At 38.9% G+C, this 20,504-nt stretch overlaps 1 protein-coding gene across 1 annotated transcript in view; it reads right to left on the bottom strand.

Annotated features, from left to right (window-relative positions):
- The window catches only part of TENM1 (teneurin transmembrane protein 1), a 240,114-nt gene that overhangs the window by 124,296 nt on the left and 95,314 nt on the right, over positions 1-20,504 (bottom strand). Inside the window, exons 4-7 of the mRNA XM_085319789.1 lie at positions 19,981-20,219; positions 9,240-9,392; positions 3,934-4,133; positions 2,230-2,440 (exon numbers count right to left, since the gene is read on the bottom strand). Coding sequence (XP_085175915.1) covers positions 2,230-2,440; positions 3,934-4,133; positions 9,240-9,392; positions 19,981-20,219 — 803 coding nt within the window. The remainder of the gene's footprint in view (positions 1-2,229; positions 2,441-3,933; positions 4,134-9,239; positions 9,393-19,980; positions 20,220-20,504) is intronic.

Here is a 20,504-nt window from a genome sequence, read left to right as displayed (position 1 = left end):
AATAAGTTCCTCTTGAAAAATCCTACTGTTTTTTGAAGCGTTTGTTTCCTTTCAGATGATCAGTTTATACCAATGAAGGTGCATTTGCTACATAGCAGTTCACCAGAGATTCACAACCAATACACGGATATTTGTCTCAAAGAAAAAATAGCTTTTTTCAGAAGTAAGTTTTTTCACAGGTATTCTGATCAGTATTAGTTTTTATGTATCGTTGTTCATTATCAATTCTTTTCTTATGGTACAGATATCTATCTCCCTGCCTGACTTCTCAGGTTTCTAAAAGCACGCGGTGAGTTATCCCTACCCTGACCTGAGGAATTTGCAGTTTGGAAAGTGAATTCCTCTGGATGCAAGGTCCAGTTTGGGCTGCCCTTCATTTGGCCAATGAAACTTCTTGAGGTGGCCCATATCCTGCATGCCTTTTAGCACCTCCAACGCAGGGGAAAGTCTGACCAGAGCTTTAGCAGAAATCTTAGCAAAATCCATTGTGTACATAAGTGAAACCAACAATTCAAAACACCTCCTCAGGGGCGCTGCGGAGGAGGGCACGGCTGCTTCATGCTGGCGCAGAGACATGCAGCAGGGACGCCACGTCTGCATCTGCGTTCCCAGTGGACTCCCGTGTCAGGGGAGAGCGAAAACATGAATCTAGCTCTAGACACTTCCCAAAAATCTACGGTAAGGAGGATGGTTTAAGAATCAGAAGACAATTAGGTCTTTTTTGGTGAATGTGAGCGCACTAGGGGAAAAAAGCCATCGTACAAAGGGAGGCATGAGAAGAAAATACACAGACTACGAAAACACAGTAGTTTTCACTATCTTCCAGCGCATCAGCAGCAGCTTCTTACACAGCATGAACTCTCCTTCTCTCCGCATTTACCTCCTCCCAGACGTTTCCAGGCACGAGGATGGGGAGGAGGGTGGCCTGCACGGTGCCCCACGCAGGCGCCCGCCCCGAGACCCTGCCGGCCAGGGGCAGGAGGAGGGACGCAATGCCGCCGTTCTCCCCAGATGGGACAAGACCTATCACGCAGCATTCCTTCGGAGAGGGTATTCTGCTCAGCGACGGAATACTGTTTAGAAATGCTGGCATAAACACGTCTGTGTTACAGTAGAAATAAACAAGGAGGAAGGTGTTTGTATTCTGATCTGGCCTGAGTTTGGCCAGGTTTCACACTGTTCGTAGAGCAACTGTGAAGATGCTTCACAGGCTCCTCGAGTGTTACTTGCTCATACAGGATTGAATAATGGCGCCTCTCCCGCTAGTGAAAGATGCTTTTTTCTAAACATTGCAAATAAGAACTTTCTCATATAAAATAATCATTACAATTCTGTTTCTTAATTATTTTGTGCAAGCCCTTCATAATCCTAGTATTTGAATGATACTGTCATTTTCTACAAGGTATTTACCATGTAGCAAAAATAGCATTTAATTGTTCTGAAGAGCAGATGGCATGTCCATTACTAGTAAAGACATCTTGCTAAACATATGGTTGAACAGGTTAACTAAAGGGCAAAGTAGTTAAAATCTTACAGCAAACCAACACAGTCATAATACTACAACATCTTACTGGACATTAAATTCCAAACAACCCTATATGCGAGCAGTACTCGCTCACAACTGAAGTTGCAAATATTTGTCTGTCTCAACTTATTAAAAAGGCAATAAGGCAATAGTGATTTAAGATGTCCCTGGGACAGTGTCTCCTATATTTGCCTTTTGTGTTCCAAACCAAATGGTGTAATGAAATAATCATAGAAAATAACAGCAACTCGCCATCAAACAACAACAGCCATAACTAAGCCCACAAAAGCTACCTTCTATATTTTCTAAATGATTAAAATAATAGAAATAAGAACCTGAAGTCTGGATAATTTTTCTAGGATTTACGAGTGCTATCTAAATAGAGAAGACATATATTCTCTTTTACTTTGAGCAAGATACCACCAGAAATTACTCAGATATTTAAGTTAGCATATAACAATCTTAAAACACATGAAAATGTCTCAGTTTTTGATACTACCTCTCCTTAATACAGAAATGTTGCTATTTATCTAATATTGGCATAAGCATGAAACTACTCCATGGAGGTCAAATACACTAAACTGAAATAAAACTTACTTAAGAGCATATTTAAGAGATACTGGAATCAAGGTCAATGATACCTTTTCAAATGCCTTTTCTCAACATAAAAATCAGAGCAACAATTTTATTGTAATTGTCCTTACCGATCGCTGTAGTTAGTACAAATACTTGCTCCACTTTCTTTCCATCATTGTAGAATGCCATGTGCCAAGCTCCTTGATCCATATATTCAATGAAACCTGTCTCTTGCAGTGAAGTTAAGATCAGATTCCTGGGAGCTTGCTGAGGCTCCTCTGAGTTTCTTGGTTCTTGTTTAATTAACTGTTTTCCATCCATCAGTTTTACAAAATCAAACTGAAATAATAATGAGCAAAAATTAACCACCTGGCAAATTTTTATAAAATCTATTCTGCACTGTCTCAGCCAAACAGGACTAAACCACTGAAATCTTCCGAGGAACTGCCTGATTGAATAAGTATTCACCAATGTGAACAAAAGTTGCATAACCTGGTCCATTTAGTTTCAGTCCTTCATTCCATATAAAAAAAAAGACCTATAGCAGGTCAGAAATCTGGCATCAAAACTTGCTCTCTACTACAGCTGGGTAAATTCAGACCTGCTCCATTAAATCCAGCAGACTTACTTCAGGGACTACATCTCTTTAATGGGAACAATTCCAAAACTCCCAAGCTGCAGTGCCTAGATCATGCTGTGATTAATCTCAAACACCAAATATAGATCAAATAGGTTACTGTTCTATACAAAACTTTTAAATGTTTTGTCACTTATATTTCACATATCAACACCAGCATAYGCTCTGTTTCGTTATGGTCAATTTTATTAATGCAAATAAGCATCTATTTTGTGACACCGAAAAAAATAATAGTTAATGGAGTGGATACTGACAGCTTTATGACCAATTAACTTCAAAGTACCTGAGAAGATGTACAACTTTCTATGATTCCCTGTTTAAGAGATGGCTATATTTCTCTATTTTTTTTCTAGGCATTCTCCAGCATAATTTTTAGAAAAGCTCAACTTCAGCTCAACACACAGCTTCAGTTAAGCCAAATGATAACTAAGATAAGACGAAAGCTCTAGTGAATCATTTCTGAGTTTGGACTTGATTACCTCCAGAGGTCTCTTCCAAACAATCTTTCTAGGATTTCACATATTTCTGTAAATTTATTACACACCATGTGATCCTGCTGTAACAAAATTGATAAATCCCTTAATTATCCACACAAACGATAGTTTAATGTCAAATACGTTAAGTCTAAAAAATGATTCAGCACGACCATATTCAGCAATACTGCACATTCTTATTGCTTAGCTTATTGTTTTACTTTCTCCTGCAAAATCCCCAGTAGTAAACACTCCAAAGCTACCTTCCTATTAGAAATCAGAATTAGAAATAGCTTTTTTTCCCTATTAGATCTTTATACTAACTATATTATCTGTTTGTTTTGATGGAGATGAAATACTAAAAAGACTAAAACATTTTCAAATGATCTGGCATACTAGCCCACTGCCCCCCAAGCAGGTGCTGGTTGCACACAGTTGCACTCATCCAGTCTCCCCCACACTCCTATGGGGTGGCCAGAACTGCCGACCTTTCCACTGTCTGAAAGAGGGTTTTCTTCCAGTTTGAGGGTGTAGCAAACCCTATACAGTTGGAGGGTACAGCTAGACCTCAGTAAAAGAAAGGGATGAACAGTATGCTTGCTGTGGTTACATCCAGTTCCTGCCTTTCATCCTCCACGCTTTGAAAGTGAATTGTGAACATTAGCATCCACTTTGCTGTTTGAAAATGTAAAGCATGATAGAATTACTTTATTACTAATTACCTGAGTATGAGTAGGTGGAATGTTTCTTCTGCCATAAATTCCCAGCAGAGAATCCTTCGCCAGTGAAATGTTAAATTTTAGGTACATGGGGTGATGTATAGTAATCTGAAAGCGCCAGAATAAACCGGGTGGGATGGTCTGCATAACTTGTGCTCCAATCTCAACTTCTCCTGTGTCTATGGCCCGTCCCTTCTGAAACACTAATTTTCCAGAAACAAAGAAAACAATTGTCATATTCATAGTGGGTGAAAACAATAGATTAGACCCCTAGATATATTTGACTATATTGAAACCAACCCCTAAACTGAGGATGTTTCACTGAATCCATTGTATTTTTTAATTGAATCAATTGAAAAATATAAACAAAGTTGACTGCACTATTTACAACCGTAAACACTTCAGAGCATTTTTCCCTGGACATCTTGGAACATGCTCCTGATTACAGCAAGGTCCCAGTGCCATTGAAATAACCATGGTCTTTTTATTTGACTGTCAACCTGTGCAAACACAACCCATGCAACTGCGAATGCAAAGAGCGAGCATGGGGTAGCTTCCTTGGGCATGTCATGCAGTCTATTGCCGAAGGGCTATTGCATRAGCTACACAAATGTTTGGTGGTGAAGGCAGAAAACGCAACAAATCTGGTAGGTCAAAGAGCATGCCCAAGCCTGGATTTCTCTTAACCACTGTTCCTAAYGATTTTATTATGGCAGTGATATTCTAGTCCTAGAGAAATAAAGAACATCTGTTTTTGCTTGGTCTTTCTGCATAAAAGGATATACAAGGGCATAAAGATAGGGATAGACATTAAATCTATAGCAAAAACTGGCATAACTTCATAACGCCTAACAATAAATTTGCAGACATCTACAGTATGTAACTTTACACAAGGGTATGAGAGAGCTGAAATAGAAAGGGAAATGGAATGTGTAAAGAAGTCAATGCCAAACTAAACTGGAGCTGGCTTGCTTTGCTGGCTTGCATCCCCATCTTTCTGTATTTTAATGYCTGCCAGTGATCAGCATCCTGACAAGCTGCAACTCATGGACTCGGTCCTGCTAACATCTGAGGTAACTCCATCGTAAGAGTTGCAGAACTCATGTTCTTGACTAGAAAAAAAAGCAAGATAAGGTGCTACATCCATGAAGGACCCAAAAGCAGAAAACAGTAATCAGCAGCCCTAGCCATTTATGCTTCATTTCATYCCAACATCAGGATGAAGGATAAAGAGGAGCAATCAAAAATGACTCGAATCTCACTTTTTACAATAATGCATATAAATATATAATACAACATAATCTACCTAAAATATTGTAAATTTCTATTGGAAATGAAAACTGGAGTAGCAAAGCTTTGGTCAGCTTTTTCCTAAACGTATTAATAGCATCAAGATCCTCAGTGGGCTCTTACGTAGGCTTTAACTAGTATAGGAGGTACTTAGCATTCTTAATGAATAGAGACTTAATTTACAGGGTAGGTGCAATTCTCAGGGTACTGGATCTGCCAGCTTTATGGCTGCTTTGTGTTGCCATAAACAAAGCTACAGCAAAAGCTAAAAGTGACTTTTAACACCTTGCGACACAAAAACATCTATTCTTAGAGCACAAAACTTATTTTCTAGAACTCTAAAAAAACCACGCCTACCACCTGGCATCTCCTCCTGCCCCACATACTTGATCCTACTTGGCTGATGTACATTTAAAAATGCTTCCCCTATTTCTAGTACTCCAGAGATATTAAATCTTAGTGATTCTTTGTAAACAATTACCTCGGGTTAAATAAAACACTAAGGAACTTTTTGGTGATATTGACATACAGTAATGAATGAGATTCAATTGCAAGATGGCAGAGCACTAAGAAGAAAGTCAAGGATACAGTATCATTTTTGAAGTTAATGGCATTATTGGTCTGTGTTCAAGGTCCTTTAAAAATACAGTAACTGCTCTTCAGTTCATCAAAATGAAAAGGTCTGCTGCTTTGTTGGAAAAATAAAAAAGGCATTGTGTCTTCAGTTAGGGCACAGACATCCTTGGAGAAAGACTATTTTAACTAATTGATGCTATCAAATTTTGCCTGATGAATGTGTTAGCTTTGCTAGCTCAAAACAACATATCTCAGAAGTTTTTCCACATTTGGCTGAAAATGCCTTTGTTCTGGTCATAATTTCATGTACTCTTTTAAAAAAAATCACAGGCATTTAGATTTAGTTTATCTCATTATATATGAAAGAGGTGCATGTTGCTACTGACAACAGTAGTATACATGAAAAAAAAAAAAACATATTTTGCCCACTGAGGCTATATGTAGTTGCAGCATCCCTTCCTTTTACATGTTATTTGTTCAGATAACCATATAGCATGAAATGGCTACTTTAAGAGCCATTTCTRAAGTACACGTTTTCATATTCACTGAGCCATTGTTTCTTCTTTACAGAAAAATAATTCAGCTCTGTTGCTACGTTTAACTGAACTACACAGATATTTGGCAGCACAAACAAGCTATCTGAAGATACACTATTCACAGACTGTCCTCTTACGTTTTCTTGCTCTGTCTTGAAAGACATTGTGAAATAAGCATTTCAGACAACGATACAATGCAAATCCTGCACTTGCTATCAAAATGTCTTTCTTGTAACAGCATTATTCCTACGAAGACGTATCATTTAATTATCTACATTCCATTCCTGATACAGCTCCCAGTCTCACCAACTGGTMTTACATCTTCCCTATTCTTTCCAAGTACACTTTCTTTCTAAGTCTAGAAGTCTAAGATAGATTCCTAATCACAGGTTTCTTTTGGCTTCAAGAAAGTCAAACTCTGAGCAGCATGGTGCCAATTACCTTCACAAGAAAGTTCCCATATGCTGATTATTACTGATCCTGAAACAATCAATCTCCTTGTACTCCCTGGGTAAATACCGGCATCAATAGGACGTCTGAGTTTTTAATCACGTTGCTACATATTAAAATGTTAACTCATAGCTACGGGTCAATGTGCTATAAAATGATTTCTTAAAGAAATCTGACTTGATGGTTTGTCAACTCGATTTTCATTAAAAGATTAGTTAAAATATATGCTTTCAAAGTCTGGCAAAGCACCCTATGCAGCTACATAGAGTTGGCAAACTGGGAGGTCACAGTATCTAGCAGTACTTATTTATTCCTGTGAAATCACACTAGGGGCTTCAAATTTAGACGCAAAGAATCAATTCTTTCTGTGGCACACTGCTAAAGGGGAAGGAGACGCATGTTTCCAAACCCTCCTTCCCACCCCATCTAGACAGAGGATTTGGTGCCAGCACTGGGAATAAAATCACTGGTATCCACTAAAAAAAAGAAAAAGGAAGGGGAAGGGAATAATAATAATAATAATGAAAAAAAAAACAGAAAATAGCCAGAGCCCATATACCAACACACTTTTGCTTGTGCTTTCCCAAGTGCTCATTCCCAGTGAGCATGCCCTGTATTACAGGTTACCCCTAAAGGTGGAAAGAGACAAGGAGGGAAAACAGTYTAAGTGCATTCAAGACTAGCCTCTGCCACTGCTTGATAAGCTCTCAGCAACATGTCCGTGCTTCACTGCTTTTGGTGAATCCCGTGGCTTCACATGACATTCAGACTGCTTGGGGCAAGGGGATTCGCTTGTCTTCTGTCTACCACATCGAGTCACTACTGACCCACACCTTCTCTTTTCAAGCATGTCTAACTTCTAAGCCTGTGTTTTGATGTTTTTCCTGTGTCTCCTCCTTTGGAAGCTAAATGCTTTGGAACAACCTTTCTTAAATCTGAAATCTACTGAAAAAAATATTTAATGTAGTTAAGAAGAACTATTTGAGACAGGTTGCATATTTCCCATAGTGTACAACATAGTGTATTTCCCATAGTGGACAACAATATCAAAGTGTATAAAACATCTAATGTAATTCACCATCAGTCCATTCTAATAGAAGAAATAATGGAAAATAACAATATCATTGCCCATTTATCTAACACGATCTCTTAGCAGTCGTGCCACATTGATTTGTAAGACTACTGTTGTGTGATGTAAACTTCCTTCTGGAGGGACTGGAACAACAATGCTCCACCTTGTCTCACCAGGAGTCAGGTCTTACCTGGCCTACACAAAACCGGACAGCTGCTCTGCTGTGAGTTGAAAACTGGAGAGCCCATATTGCTGCAGAGCTCTCAGGACAATTTTACCTTCCTTCAAACAACTGGTGCTTGTATTATACTCCTATTCACTTTTCTCTGATCTATTTGATTTATCCACCTTTTCTCAGTTTCTAAGTATCATAAGAAGAAAAGGGAGGGCTATCTGCTTCCTACAGTCAGAAAACATCATCGTGGTCAGTCATCATGCTGTGGTCAATGGGAAACACGTGTCAGAGCTTGTAACTAAGACAGTGGTAGGTGATCTAGCAMTATTAAATGGAAAGACTTGACAGAAGAAGCTGTGTGCATCTCTGAGTCGTCCTGCTCTCTGCTTGACACTCCTGGTTGCGCAGTCCTGAGCCAGTCCTGGCACTTGTCTGGCCCTTCAGAAGAGCCGGTTCAGCTCACTAAYGTGGCAGAAGACTATCCACCTCCCCTTAAAGCCATTTTCTGCCTGCAGAGCAAACCAAGGCGAGTCACTTGCAGTTCAGATGATGCCTGCAGGGGTGTGGGGAAGCTGYGAGGATGCACAGCGAGAAAGTGGGATGACAGCCCCACTGTCCCGGGACAGCAGGGAGYCTTTGCACCGGTTCAGTTATTACGGGAAATCTCAGCAGCTTCCTGCAAGCWCATTTACTATGACTGAGTGAATCAGGATTTGACGGGGATGCTGTATTTTAGCTTCAGCCTTAAAGGACTGGATGCCTTTAAAAGCACGAGGATTTCTAACCTTCTGCATGTTCTGGCCTGTCAGTACAAAGTTTTTCACTTTCCCTAAGACTGGCTTTGCTCTATGAGAGACAGGCACAGCATCGAGCCCTTTCCATAAATGGGGGACTTGGCAGATGGAGATGCTCCCCTATCCTGCCTTAAAAAAGAAACCCCCAAACTCTCTAATCGCCCTTCTCTCACAAAAGAAGGGCAATTGTTTTGGAATTGAACATAACTTTCCTAAAGGCTTGGTTCACTCTGGTAATTTCAGTAAGAGTTCTCCTAAAGGAAACATAATGAAGATAGGACCTTTGACATCCATTTTAAAATCACACCAGAGAGGATACAACTTTATTCAAAATCTGCAGCAAATATAGAACTAGAATTGTAGTAATATTTAAATGTTCCTAAACTGTCTTTTTTCCCCCTCCCATTCACACATACCTTTTTTTTCTGTTTTATCAGCAACTTTTCCTCCAATCGGTGAGTAAGTAGTATCCACGGATTCTGTTCCTCTGTTTCCTTTGCTAACTCCATTTTCATATAGCTGCCCTTCAACAGGCTGAAGTTGCCAGGTTAAACCAAACAAGTGTACTGCTGCAAAAAAATTAAGACCAATTAATTGATTTCTAAGCTACAGCACCATCAGTCAAGCTAAAAAAGAATGCTATGACCCAATTTCTGTAAAGTGAAATATTATTTAGTTCTTCCAGGARTAAATCAGAATTCCATGGATTCTAATGAGCAATTTACTGTTTTACGTTAAAACTCAATGTTTAATTAGCTTCTACACTTTCTTTTGGAGCCCAGACAGGTCAGGATGATGAATTTCTACAGCAATTAATGAAAATACTTGCTATAATAGAATAACAGTTACATGAATTAAATATTCCAYGACAGACTTAAATGCTGCATCGATGTTGTCCATCAATTTTCAACTGCCAAAGAGCTCAGAGTTTGTTTGATTAAAGCATTGCCATCAGGTAAAATTTCTAACCCTTTCCAAGCCAGTTCTAAGTGAAATTGTGCYGACTGCATTCCCAAATCTTTTCATTTGGGTTAGTCTAAACATGAGTAAAACCACTGACTTGGATAGATTTACTCTAGAACTACATTGCAGATGAGATTTTGGGTCTATACCTAAAATACATGCAATTAGCCTGTAACAAACAAGAACAGAAAAACAGTTGTTATTTACGCATTGGGAAAGCTATTAAAATTATTAATCCTTTTCTGAAGTTATAAAACTTATCTTTATCTAGCTAACTACTCCATTCTGGCTACGTAGTCATTCACTTTTTATAGTTTCTTTTCAGTTGCTTTTGATCTGAGGCATTGAAGGACAACAGGAGAAAGACAGCACCAAAAGATCTTATTTCAAGCATAATATGATTGTACTGCAGTCTCTCTAGCCAATTATCTAGGTCTTACTGAGGAGGACAAATTATTCAAGGAAGAGGTTGCCTSAGCATTGAAGTAACTCAGCAGGGAGGACTGATGACCCACTAAAAYACGGATTGAGGATACCCCCCCATAGAGGTGATGAAAACATCACATAAAGAGCAAAAACTGAGTAACAGTCTCTTTAGCCACATGCAATTTGCATTGAGTTGCCTGCTCCTACGCCTAAAAATATGGGCAATACAGCTACTTCTCCTGAATAGTATAGGAACCTCAAGGACACTCAGGAAAAATAAGGGTGATCTAGAATGACGCCTTGCATTTAGAAAGTGCATTGCTTTCTCTAATATACTTTAAGAAAAAATCACGATATGAACAGGAAACCTACACATTGCAGTCTGCATCTCTTTTCTGAATGTTTACTCACATGTCTCCCTTGCATGCTTAACAGCTAACTTGTGAAGCAGAAACCTATGCCTCCAATGGGTTCCTGCTAAACCCACCACAGGAACGTGAAGCTGTCAATCCACAAGCGTTAATTCCAGATCGGGAATTCCCTCCTGGGAATCCAGGAATCTGTACCCTCCTGGATCATCCAGCAGTAGAGATAGGAGCCAAGTCAGGCAGAGGCAAATGACAGCATTTCTACTGAATTAGTAAAGTGACTCTATATAGACTTTGAGGCGCATTTAGATTTTCGTATTGGCTTCAGGGGAAGAGAGGCAAGTTTACTGAATTCTCAGACCAYGGCTTCAGGATCAGACCTGCGCTCAGGAGAACTCACTGAAGTGTAAACTCCCACTCGCCAGAARAGATGATAGAAGATTGCTTCAATGTCAGAAGAGACCTCTCAAGCCAGAGATTTGTCTCGATTGCTCCATATTCCATTGACTGGAAACTGCCAAGGGATCATGATAATGCTTTGAAAAGGGGGCTTGCAGTCAGATCACACACTACGCTCTGATCCTTGAGCTTATTAATGCAAGGCAGATTACTGCTACGTAGAAAAGGTACAACAGAAATCAGCATGCCTTCACATCTCTAGAGGATGCAGCTCTTGCTCCTGGCTTGAGCTTCTGGGCATTATGATGATTTAAAAAGTCAATAACAACAAAAAGGAACAAAGTGTAATGGGATTGATAATTAATGAATGCATATTTAATATAATTATTTGCATTAGTATAAATTAATATATGAAACTAACAGCAGATGCAAAGCATAATTGCATATAAAAATTGTTTTTAGTGGTCATGCAATCAGAAAACAATCTATACTTTCTTAYAGTATTTTCATGGTTGTTACTGTACCTATTTTAAGACAGTATTTGCATGTGCTATAGACAGCACATCACAAAAGAAAGGACTGAACGTGTAATGCATATTTTTCCTTACTCTATGTCGTTTCCAGATTACATACATTATGCATTTTGTCATCCATTCGCGCCAATTCAACTAGTTTCCCTTCAGGCTGAGGAAGTGCTGTTGTTTTTATAGTTCACGCCAAAGCTTGGCAAGCTAGCAAAACTGTTTGTATGTATGTTTGACAGTCTGTTTCCTCCCTGAAAAACACCAACTGCCTTATAGAGATGCTTGTCTCTGCCAGCCTTGGACTCCTGACTTCTAGTCTGTGGGAGACTGYGTGTGCTACTGGCAGATCAGCTTCCCATTAAACAACACAGAGACCAAGTACTCGAATAACAAAGCACAATTGCTATGAAAATATAAGTTCTATTACTGCAGAAACCYGGTCATTTTGCAGTAATAAAATAAACCTGACTTTCATTACATTACCTATCAAGTTGGTATGTAGGCAAACTGCAGCTCTTGACAAATTACCTTCAGGTCCAGGTATTACTCTAATAATAATCAGACTACATACAGCACCAAAAGCCATTAATTCTTAGGGATGCCTTTTCCAGAAGATAACTACGTGGAATAATACATGCATATTTAGTAGACACAGAGCCTTAGCTTGCCTTTTTTTGTTTTCAGTGATACTTTTCTTTTACCTAAGGTAGACAGAATTTTGACGAAGTCTGCTTCCTATATTGTACAAGCAGYGTATTTTAAGTATTCAGATACTTTACCAAGAGAGATTAACTCAAAATTTTCAATATCTCTCTCAACTTTCTTCAGGAGATAGTAAAGACAAGTAAGTATGCATGCACTGACTTTTACTAAAAATATCAGATCTTCTCTTTCAAGCCAATCTCCCTTTTAATTTTYCAGCAGATTTCTGGCTTTTGCTCTTCCCCCTGTACACAAGGAACCCAACACTCAGTTAAAAGAATGACATAGCTACTGAAGTGGAATTGAATACAAGGCCACAAGGTTTTTTACCACTATATAAGTACATTTGTAAGATTCAAYTGTGTTGGGTAAAGCAGAGAGGGTTTTGGTTTCTGAAGAAGGCACCTGCCTTTTCCTTGAAGTTCAGTCTTCCAGACTGATGCTTATAAGGAGAGGTCTGGCCCTTGCCTATGAGGCTGGTTGTTGACTCCTCAACAGCACTGAACCCCACCGTTATGACTGAAGATACACAATTAGGCACTTCTGATGGGACACAAACACAGCACTCAGGGTTTGATGACTACATTGCATTTACAGAAAAAGGGAAAATCTACTTAGGCTCTGCCGATTTGACATTCCAGAGAAATACTGCAATCAGGTATCCTGTAATTTATACCACTTACAATATCTTAGCTACTGGAAGGGTGCCATAAGATCATTGGTGAATTCTCCAGTTTCAAACAAAGCCATAAACTGTTGGGTAAGGGCAGACTAAACAGCATCAATGAGCTTCACAGCTGCAAAATTCCTGCTTGAAGTTGGGGAAGGCTGCAGCAAGTCACCAGGGGAATCAACCCATATCCCCTCATCTGTGCCTAACCAAACCTCTCATATAAAAGCTGAACTCCAATATTTACAGTGCTATTAGCAACTGTGTTACTTTACCTGGTATTCTTGAATATCCACCTTGATTCCTCTGTTTCTTAACTCTTCCTTCCTACTGCAAATCTCATCTGAAAAGATATTCTTTCTTGGCTTGCTTGAACCTTCAGTATATTCACCCCTCCACCACTATATTATTTCTGTGCTCTATTTTAGTTATGAGTTGTATTCTGCTATAAGCAGAGTCCTACGTTGCTCCGACTAAGCTGATTTAGAGGTAGGTAARTATCTCTAAAGGCAAAATTTGACCCTCTTTACAAAACGTCTAGAGATATTATCTGCACTCATTAATACATTTCGAGATAGCCCTTCAAATAGTTTCAGATAAAACTGTAACAGAACAGTGGATGTACAGTTTTCACAAGACAGACAAGGATTTTAGTCCCACTACTACATTTGGTGGCATTAAAGAAAATGGGGGGGGGGGTGCTGTGTGACTATGGTGAAACTAAGTTTCTTCTCTGGACAGGCTGCTGGATGGAGTCATTCAAGGTAACACTTAATTAGTTATCTTGAATATGGAATATGCTATTTGTGGTACCGTGGAGCTTCTCTTGGCTAATTTATTATGCCTCTTAGGAAAAAATAATTATTAGGTATAAAACAGATCTCTTACAGAAGATAAATTAAAAGCCTTGTCTTCTACCCTACCCATAATTTTCCTTCATGGAAAAACAACATGAAAAGCTAATATGGTTTTATGCTGTCTGAGGAATTTTCTCTACCCAGAGGCCAATGTTTAGTTACGTCACATTACTACTTCAATCAAAACCAGTTGGGATCTGTTCAGAACCAGAGCTTGGGCCTTTACCTGCGAAGTAAATGACCTGATTGCTTACTCTGTTCAACATTTAAATAGACCAAACTGACACTTTCAGAAAAGGTAATTCAGTTCCTGCAGTTTTGCAGCACACAAGTAAATACTCACAAACATACAAGCATTTTTTTCAGAACTGACTTCACAAACTGGATTAACCCACCATCTGCTATAAAGCCAATGATCTAATTTAATTTATTCTTATCTACCTTCTGTGTAAGTACAGCTTGTCAACTCCTGTGCTACATGCTTGGCAGTGTATGAATAAGAGGCTTGGCTTAAGTGCAAAACAGACTTTCAGTAGTGAGGAGATGTCAAAAAAGTCCTGTGCAATAAGCACTTATCGTCCCCCAAGACGAACTTCAGAAGACAAAAATCCTAGAAATGTGAATTCTCTCCAAATTGTTGATCTGCACTATATGCTTTTGTTTAGCTTTCTGTGCTGTTTTTAGTTATTTTAGAAAATCTGACTAGATCATCCCCCACAAAGCCTAGACTTTAGAAGAGCTGTAGTAGAAAGCAGATCTGCAGCTGACTGTTCTTTCTGCATCTGCTCTGACCAAGTGCCAGAAAAGTTACTTGCTGTAAATGCTAGCAGGTTCTGCTTATAAATCTGAATTTGACTGTGGCATAAAGCCACATTGTGCATCAGTTCTTCAGTTCCATTAGGGCAGAGTAAAGGTGAATTAATRTGAAAAGATCTAACAGAGCTAATAGGAATCAAATTCTGCTGCTGAATCCCAACCTACAGATGGGATACCTTTCTTTTTTAGGCTTGTTTTGCAGATAAAACGCTAATGCCATTCTACTAAATGAAATTTGAGACTGTGAATACTGGATTCAGCCTAAAGTATCCTACTTTTTCTTTTTCTTTTTTTTTTTCTTTTTGGATCTGTATTGAAGTGATATGTTATTCTGGACCCTATAGCTTTATATCCATCCCAACTTTCAAGCGTTCTCTATCTCAAGAAGTCTCCTCTTTGTACACACTTATTATACTTGAGAATAAAAATATCCCCCCTCCCCTGCAATCCTCCTACATATAATAATTAGCCTGGTTTCACTTTTCATTACTAAGCTGTCAAAGTTAGGAACAAATACAGCCTAATCTCAGACAATAGTACAGTGTTGTCAAGCTTTCTCCTCAGCGTAGTTGAAGGTTTGTGACAACACTAGATTTGCCAGCGAGACCTCAGCTCAGAGTGAAGAGATGTCCTGATTTCCAGCTGGGAAAGCCCGACGTATGCTCCTCAGTGAGAGCAATCCCACTGACGAGTTCCCCAACACGACAGGGCTGCACACCTAGACCTGATGCATTTAGAAGTGTGTACTATACCACACTACTGTTCAATGTAAAATCAATAAATTTACCCCTTCAGCCTTCTCTGTGTAACTTCTAGTTCTCAAAAGTTTCTATTTTTTTCCACTGCTTTATATCGCAGGAAGCCATAAAATCAATGTTACAAATCTATGGACTGAGATACACATCCTCAAAATCTGGATTAGCCTTTCTGTGCTGAAACCATCACTCCTCTGCCTTTCATGGAGTAAGAGCAATGAGAGAACCAATGGCAAACAGCAGAGAGGTTTTAATTTCCTCACCCTCCATATGAGCATAATCTTAGACCTAACACCCATCTCCACTGCCTGCTCATAAATAGTGATAATATTGTGAAATACAGGGATAACTGCATTCATACTTGAGAATTCATTTGTATATAAAATAGCCATTTTGTAGTCAGAGATGGTTAAATCTAAGAACATGGGATCCAATTTTCAGAGGCACTGAACATTTGCATCTCCTCTTGAAATCAATAGGAACTGTAGGAGTTCAGCATCTTCGATCAGAATAAAACCAGTGATTTGCAAGTCCAAATCAGATACTGATAAAAGGGTAAGATATCATGGTAGAAAAATCCTACTGAATAATGAGCTAAAAATAACTGACTAGATGAACAGTCACATCATCAAATACTGCATTGCACTTAAAGAARAAGAGTGTGGTAGTGAAGAACTACAATAAATATATTTACTTCTTATTTTAACTCTTATATTTGCCTTACACTACTACTCTTAAATTTTCAGTTGTATTTCTTTTTTTTTAATTGCGATGAATTCTAAGGTTTTTATTACAATGAGAATAAAGGAGAGTATTTAGCGATACCGCTCTAGAACRGTAAGCTATTTCATGCCATTTACAGCAGCACAGACTAATAGATGAGCACAGAGACACAGCTATTGACTGCAATGAATCAAACAGATACGGTCGTTTCTTTCACATGATAATTAGGAATCTATGTTATGGCCATTAGACACACCTCATGCCACAGAGAAAAATATGCACCAGCACAAAGCCGGAAATCTGTTTCTCCCTTAAAATCAAAAATAACAGCTTTGATCRTAACTGTATTTCTGTGATTTTCCCTCAAGTACAGTCAGATTGTTTTTTTCCCAATTTGAGCATCCATTTGCACATTTGCCTAAACCTTTTAAACACGGACACAGCTTACACCCCCCCCGTCGGAGCGCGTGCTGGGAGGCAGACTTCGCCCACCTCGCGCTGCTGTCCCAAGCACGGCTGCCTCGTGCGCCCCGGTCAGGCTTTCGCTCTGCTGGCAGTTCCCCTCTGCCGCAGTGCCACGCTGCGCCGGCCGGCCGGCGAGGCTGCTGCAGCACCTTCCGAAGCACCCACCACGCGCACTAACATCGCCTTCTCTCGTGGGTGCTACTTCYCTCTATTTGTCTTACCGCCTTCTTGGTAGACAGACTGAAGCAACTGTGCCTCAGACGGGCACAAACGCATTACTGGTGCCAACATATATGAAAGTGTAAATGCATAAAGGCATATATTTATACAATAGAAAAATAATTCAATGCATTTACAGTGAGACCAAATGCCTTCTTTATGAAATGAGCACTTAATTTAGTAACTACTATGACTTTGCAASCTAGTTATAGAAATTACTCCTGTTAAAATGAAAACATGTTTTACTCGCTAAACTAAATACTGCGGCTAAAGGTTTTCAATAGATTAGCTTCTATATAATCATTTACAGGATTCTGTAATTTCCTTATCATTCGTAGTACTCAAACTTATTTCAGCAAGAAAGACCAAATAATAAACATGCTGAATTACAGGGCAAAAATAGGAACATAGAGAAAAATACATATTATTATCTTTTTTTAACTCACTAGGAATTCAGAAGTTATAAAATGCAGAAGAAATACGTGTTCTCAACCAATGCTTCTGTACTGAGACTTATTGATAATAAAGAAAGACTGAAAAATAAAAGAGGGAAAATTTGGTAATTCRTCTTCTGAGGAAAAAGAACTCAAGGAAAGTTTACATCAATATGGCATAGGTCTGAGTTGATTCCTTACAAATATCAGAGACATTTGCAAATTTTTGATCTGGAACAAGTCTTGAATTTCCAAGACTTTGTGCCCGTCCTGGTCTGAGGCTTAGATTTTTTTTTTTTTTTTAACAATAACATGTAGCTCTTGCGTCTAACAATAGTAAAAGATATTTGATAAAGCACATTTAAGCTATTATATATATATAAGAAAAAGCTAAGATGTTGAATTTTGACCTGTGTTCRTCTGGCCTGAAATCTCAGCTTGCTGAAAGCTACTGTGAATTACGCCATAAAACATAYGATGGAAATAATTCTGCCTTCATAAGCTCTCCCTTATTCTCCCAGTAACAACCACTGAGTCRTTAATCACAGAGAGGTTTGATCCTGAAAGTAACACAAACTTTGTTTAACAATTTGGGTCCAAGTTCATAGTCCTCGCTCATGTGCAACTTCCTTTGACTTTAAGGAAACCTTCTTGGAGCAAGAACTGAGGGTCCTGATGCAACGTGGATCACAGTTAGCAAAAATACTTGCCAGAGTGTATTTTGACCGGAGAGTGTTACATGCAGTCTGATTTTGTATATTCACCTACCGTTATTCGAAATTTGCACATTTAAATTCTTAGCACGARAAGATATGCAAGTGTGAAACTCTAAGAGCAAATGAACTTTGCAACRGTTTATATGCTATTAATCAACCAGAATCAGGCAGCATAAATATCTACTTGGAAAAAGCTAACTAGTATTTGAATTTGCAAGAAAACTTTCACAACTAAAAATTTCCGGGGCAAATGAAAAGTAGCAAGTGAACTTTGGAAATTTTTCTGTATTGGTATTTCTGGTTCAGAGATTTATATTTTGCTACAGAAAACATCAGTAGAAATACTTATAAAATGTAAAATATAAAAGTACATTAATTTTACCTAGTACTGCCTGACTAATACTCAATAGTTAGAAAGAAAACACATGTAGCACCTTAGTGGTGCTGTGTTAAGATAAATACAGACACGCCAGTAGGGAATTCACACAGGGCTTTTTCATTCACAGTGGTATGGAGCTCCTGCGGTGTTCTCAGGCTGAGGACGTGCAGCACTGTATCTCTGCAAAGTTAAACAATTTTTCCCTGTGGCAGACTGAGATCTAGGCAGGGATGAAGCAGGCAGTGTTTCATCCAGATAAAAACTGAGATGGTGTGGGTGGGATATATGTAGCAAACAGATGAGGTCGCAAAAATTATACAGCCAGTCCTAACTGAGGGCATATGCTCACCAGCTGTTATGTAAATCTGCGATTAATGTAGCTTACTACATCCTCAGGTGCTTTCAAATAATCATACACCAGAAATCAAATATGCTTTCCCATTTGCATTAGATCAGGGTGTTGGAAAAAAATCCCTCCTGATGAACGCCTCACTGATAGCAACTAGACCTTTGTTAACTGTGRGACCAAAAATAGAGCGGAAAACAAAATGACTGGAATTTTCAGTGGGACTTGGTTTAGAAACCCAAATCCATCGTGAAGATGTTTATTCKGGGAATACAGAAAAGCAACGGTTTCTCTCCTGGTTGAAGGTGTATCTCAGTATCCCTGCACAAACTTTTCCAAGTGCAAACTACTCTTTTGGACAAACCCAGAGACATTCCTATTCAGGACAGAAGTTGTTGGGGATACTCTGGCTCCTGCTTATTTRCAGACTGGCAGCTACATCAACAAAGTAAGAGTCTATGTGAGAAAGTCAATTACACGAGCAGAAATTCGCTAGACTTCCACRTGTTTATAGAAGCCACAGTCACAGTCTAAGATTCAGCATAATGAACATCATGTAATACTTATATTTCAGATTGCAAAACCAACGTGGAAATTAATGTTCAGCCAAAATGTCCTACAGTAAGTCAAAAAGATTTGCTCTCTAGTGGATGATTTTAATCACACTGACWCCAAGTGCAATTCAGTATTTATCTTCCAAATAAAAGGAAGGAGTTTCTAACTACTTTGATGAATYGTACCAATCTATTGAGATAACAAAATTGCAGAGTTAGTTACTTATCAAAAATGAGTTTGAAATTAAGTAAGTGCACTTCAGTCTATGCAACGTTTTTTTCTGAAACATAAATTCAATACAGGCACAGCAAAATATGTCTTAGAAAATATGCTATAAAGTGCTAGGTATTTTTAAAGTTAGCTGCAAGTCTAACTAATGATGCAAGAACTAAGGGAAATGTTAAATTTTGATCAAATCAAAGAAATGAAAGCAAGGCAGTCAGGCAAAAATACAACAGAGAGTTATCAACATCTTTTAAGAAAAATTATTTAAGAGTAACAACATTGCAAGTCTTAATACAAAAATAAAACCTTTAATTTAAGAAAAATACCACAGCAATTAAATCAGTAGGAGTCCTCTGCTAGTGCAAACATGTCATCTTGAATAACATTTCTCTCTCYATTAGGCAGCATTGAGGTTAACAGAGTAGAAAGTTAATGAGAATTCCATGTCGTGTGCAACCTCTGGCCAAGCTAGTATTTCGCTTGCCAGAATTTACAGAGCACCCAGTGGCAAATATTATTAGTAAAACATGATATTTATATTAGTGCAAAAGCAAGCATGACAACAGAACAGAAAAAGTAAGAATAACTCAGCGTAGAAAAGAAACAGAGGCTTACCGATAACATAGGCTAGCAACAACGCTAGCGTAACTGTAATAGCAGTCGCACTCAAAGCAGTGCACTTCCAGTTGCAACACCTGTAAGGTTTGTTAAAAGTGAAGGCAGGTCTAGAAAAGGTACTTCTAGGAAGAGGCCTAGGAGGTGGAGAGTAAACAGTATTGGATGTTAAAGGGTAGTTCTGACTGGCTGCACTGAAGATAGCTGAAGACCCAGATCCGTGTTTAAATAGGAAATGCCTACAAAGAGAAGACAAAGAACCAAGTTGTAAACACCAGTTTGTGCTTTGAAAAGTGAAAGGATCTGCACAAGCACTGTGGCACGATGAACACTGCGTTTTTCCATAGAAAACAAAAAGGCAGGGAAAGGCATACCTGACCACCCTCTGCGCTGGACGTAAGGCATCCTGACCACCCCTGCAGATTTTCAGTAATTGCTCGGTGAGACAGCACTAGGCAACGCAGTGCCCAGCACCCCCTCGCAGCTGCGAACGCGCGCCCTGACGGCGGGGCAGGGCCGGGGCC

The sequence above is a fragment of the Rhea americana genome, unplaced genomic scaffold, assembly GCF_003343005.1.
Source record: "Rhea americana isolate MKP2758 unplaced genomic scaffold, rheAme1 scaffold_6, whole genome shotgun sequence".
Lineage (NCBI taxonomy): Eukaryota > Metazoa > Chordata > Aves > Rheiformes > Rheidae > Rhea > Rhea americana.
This window is presented reverse-complemented; position numbering and strand designations above follow the sequence as displayed.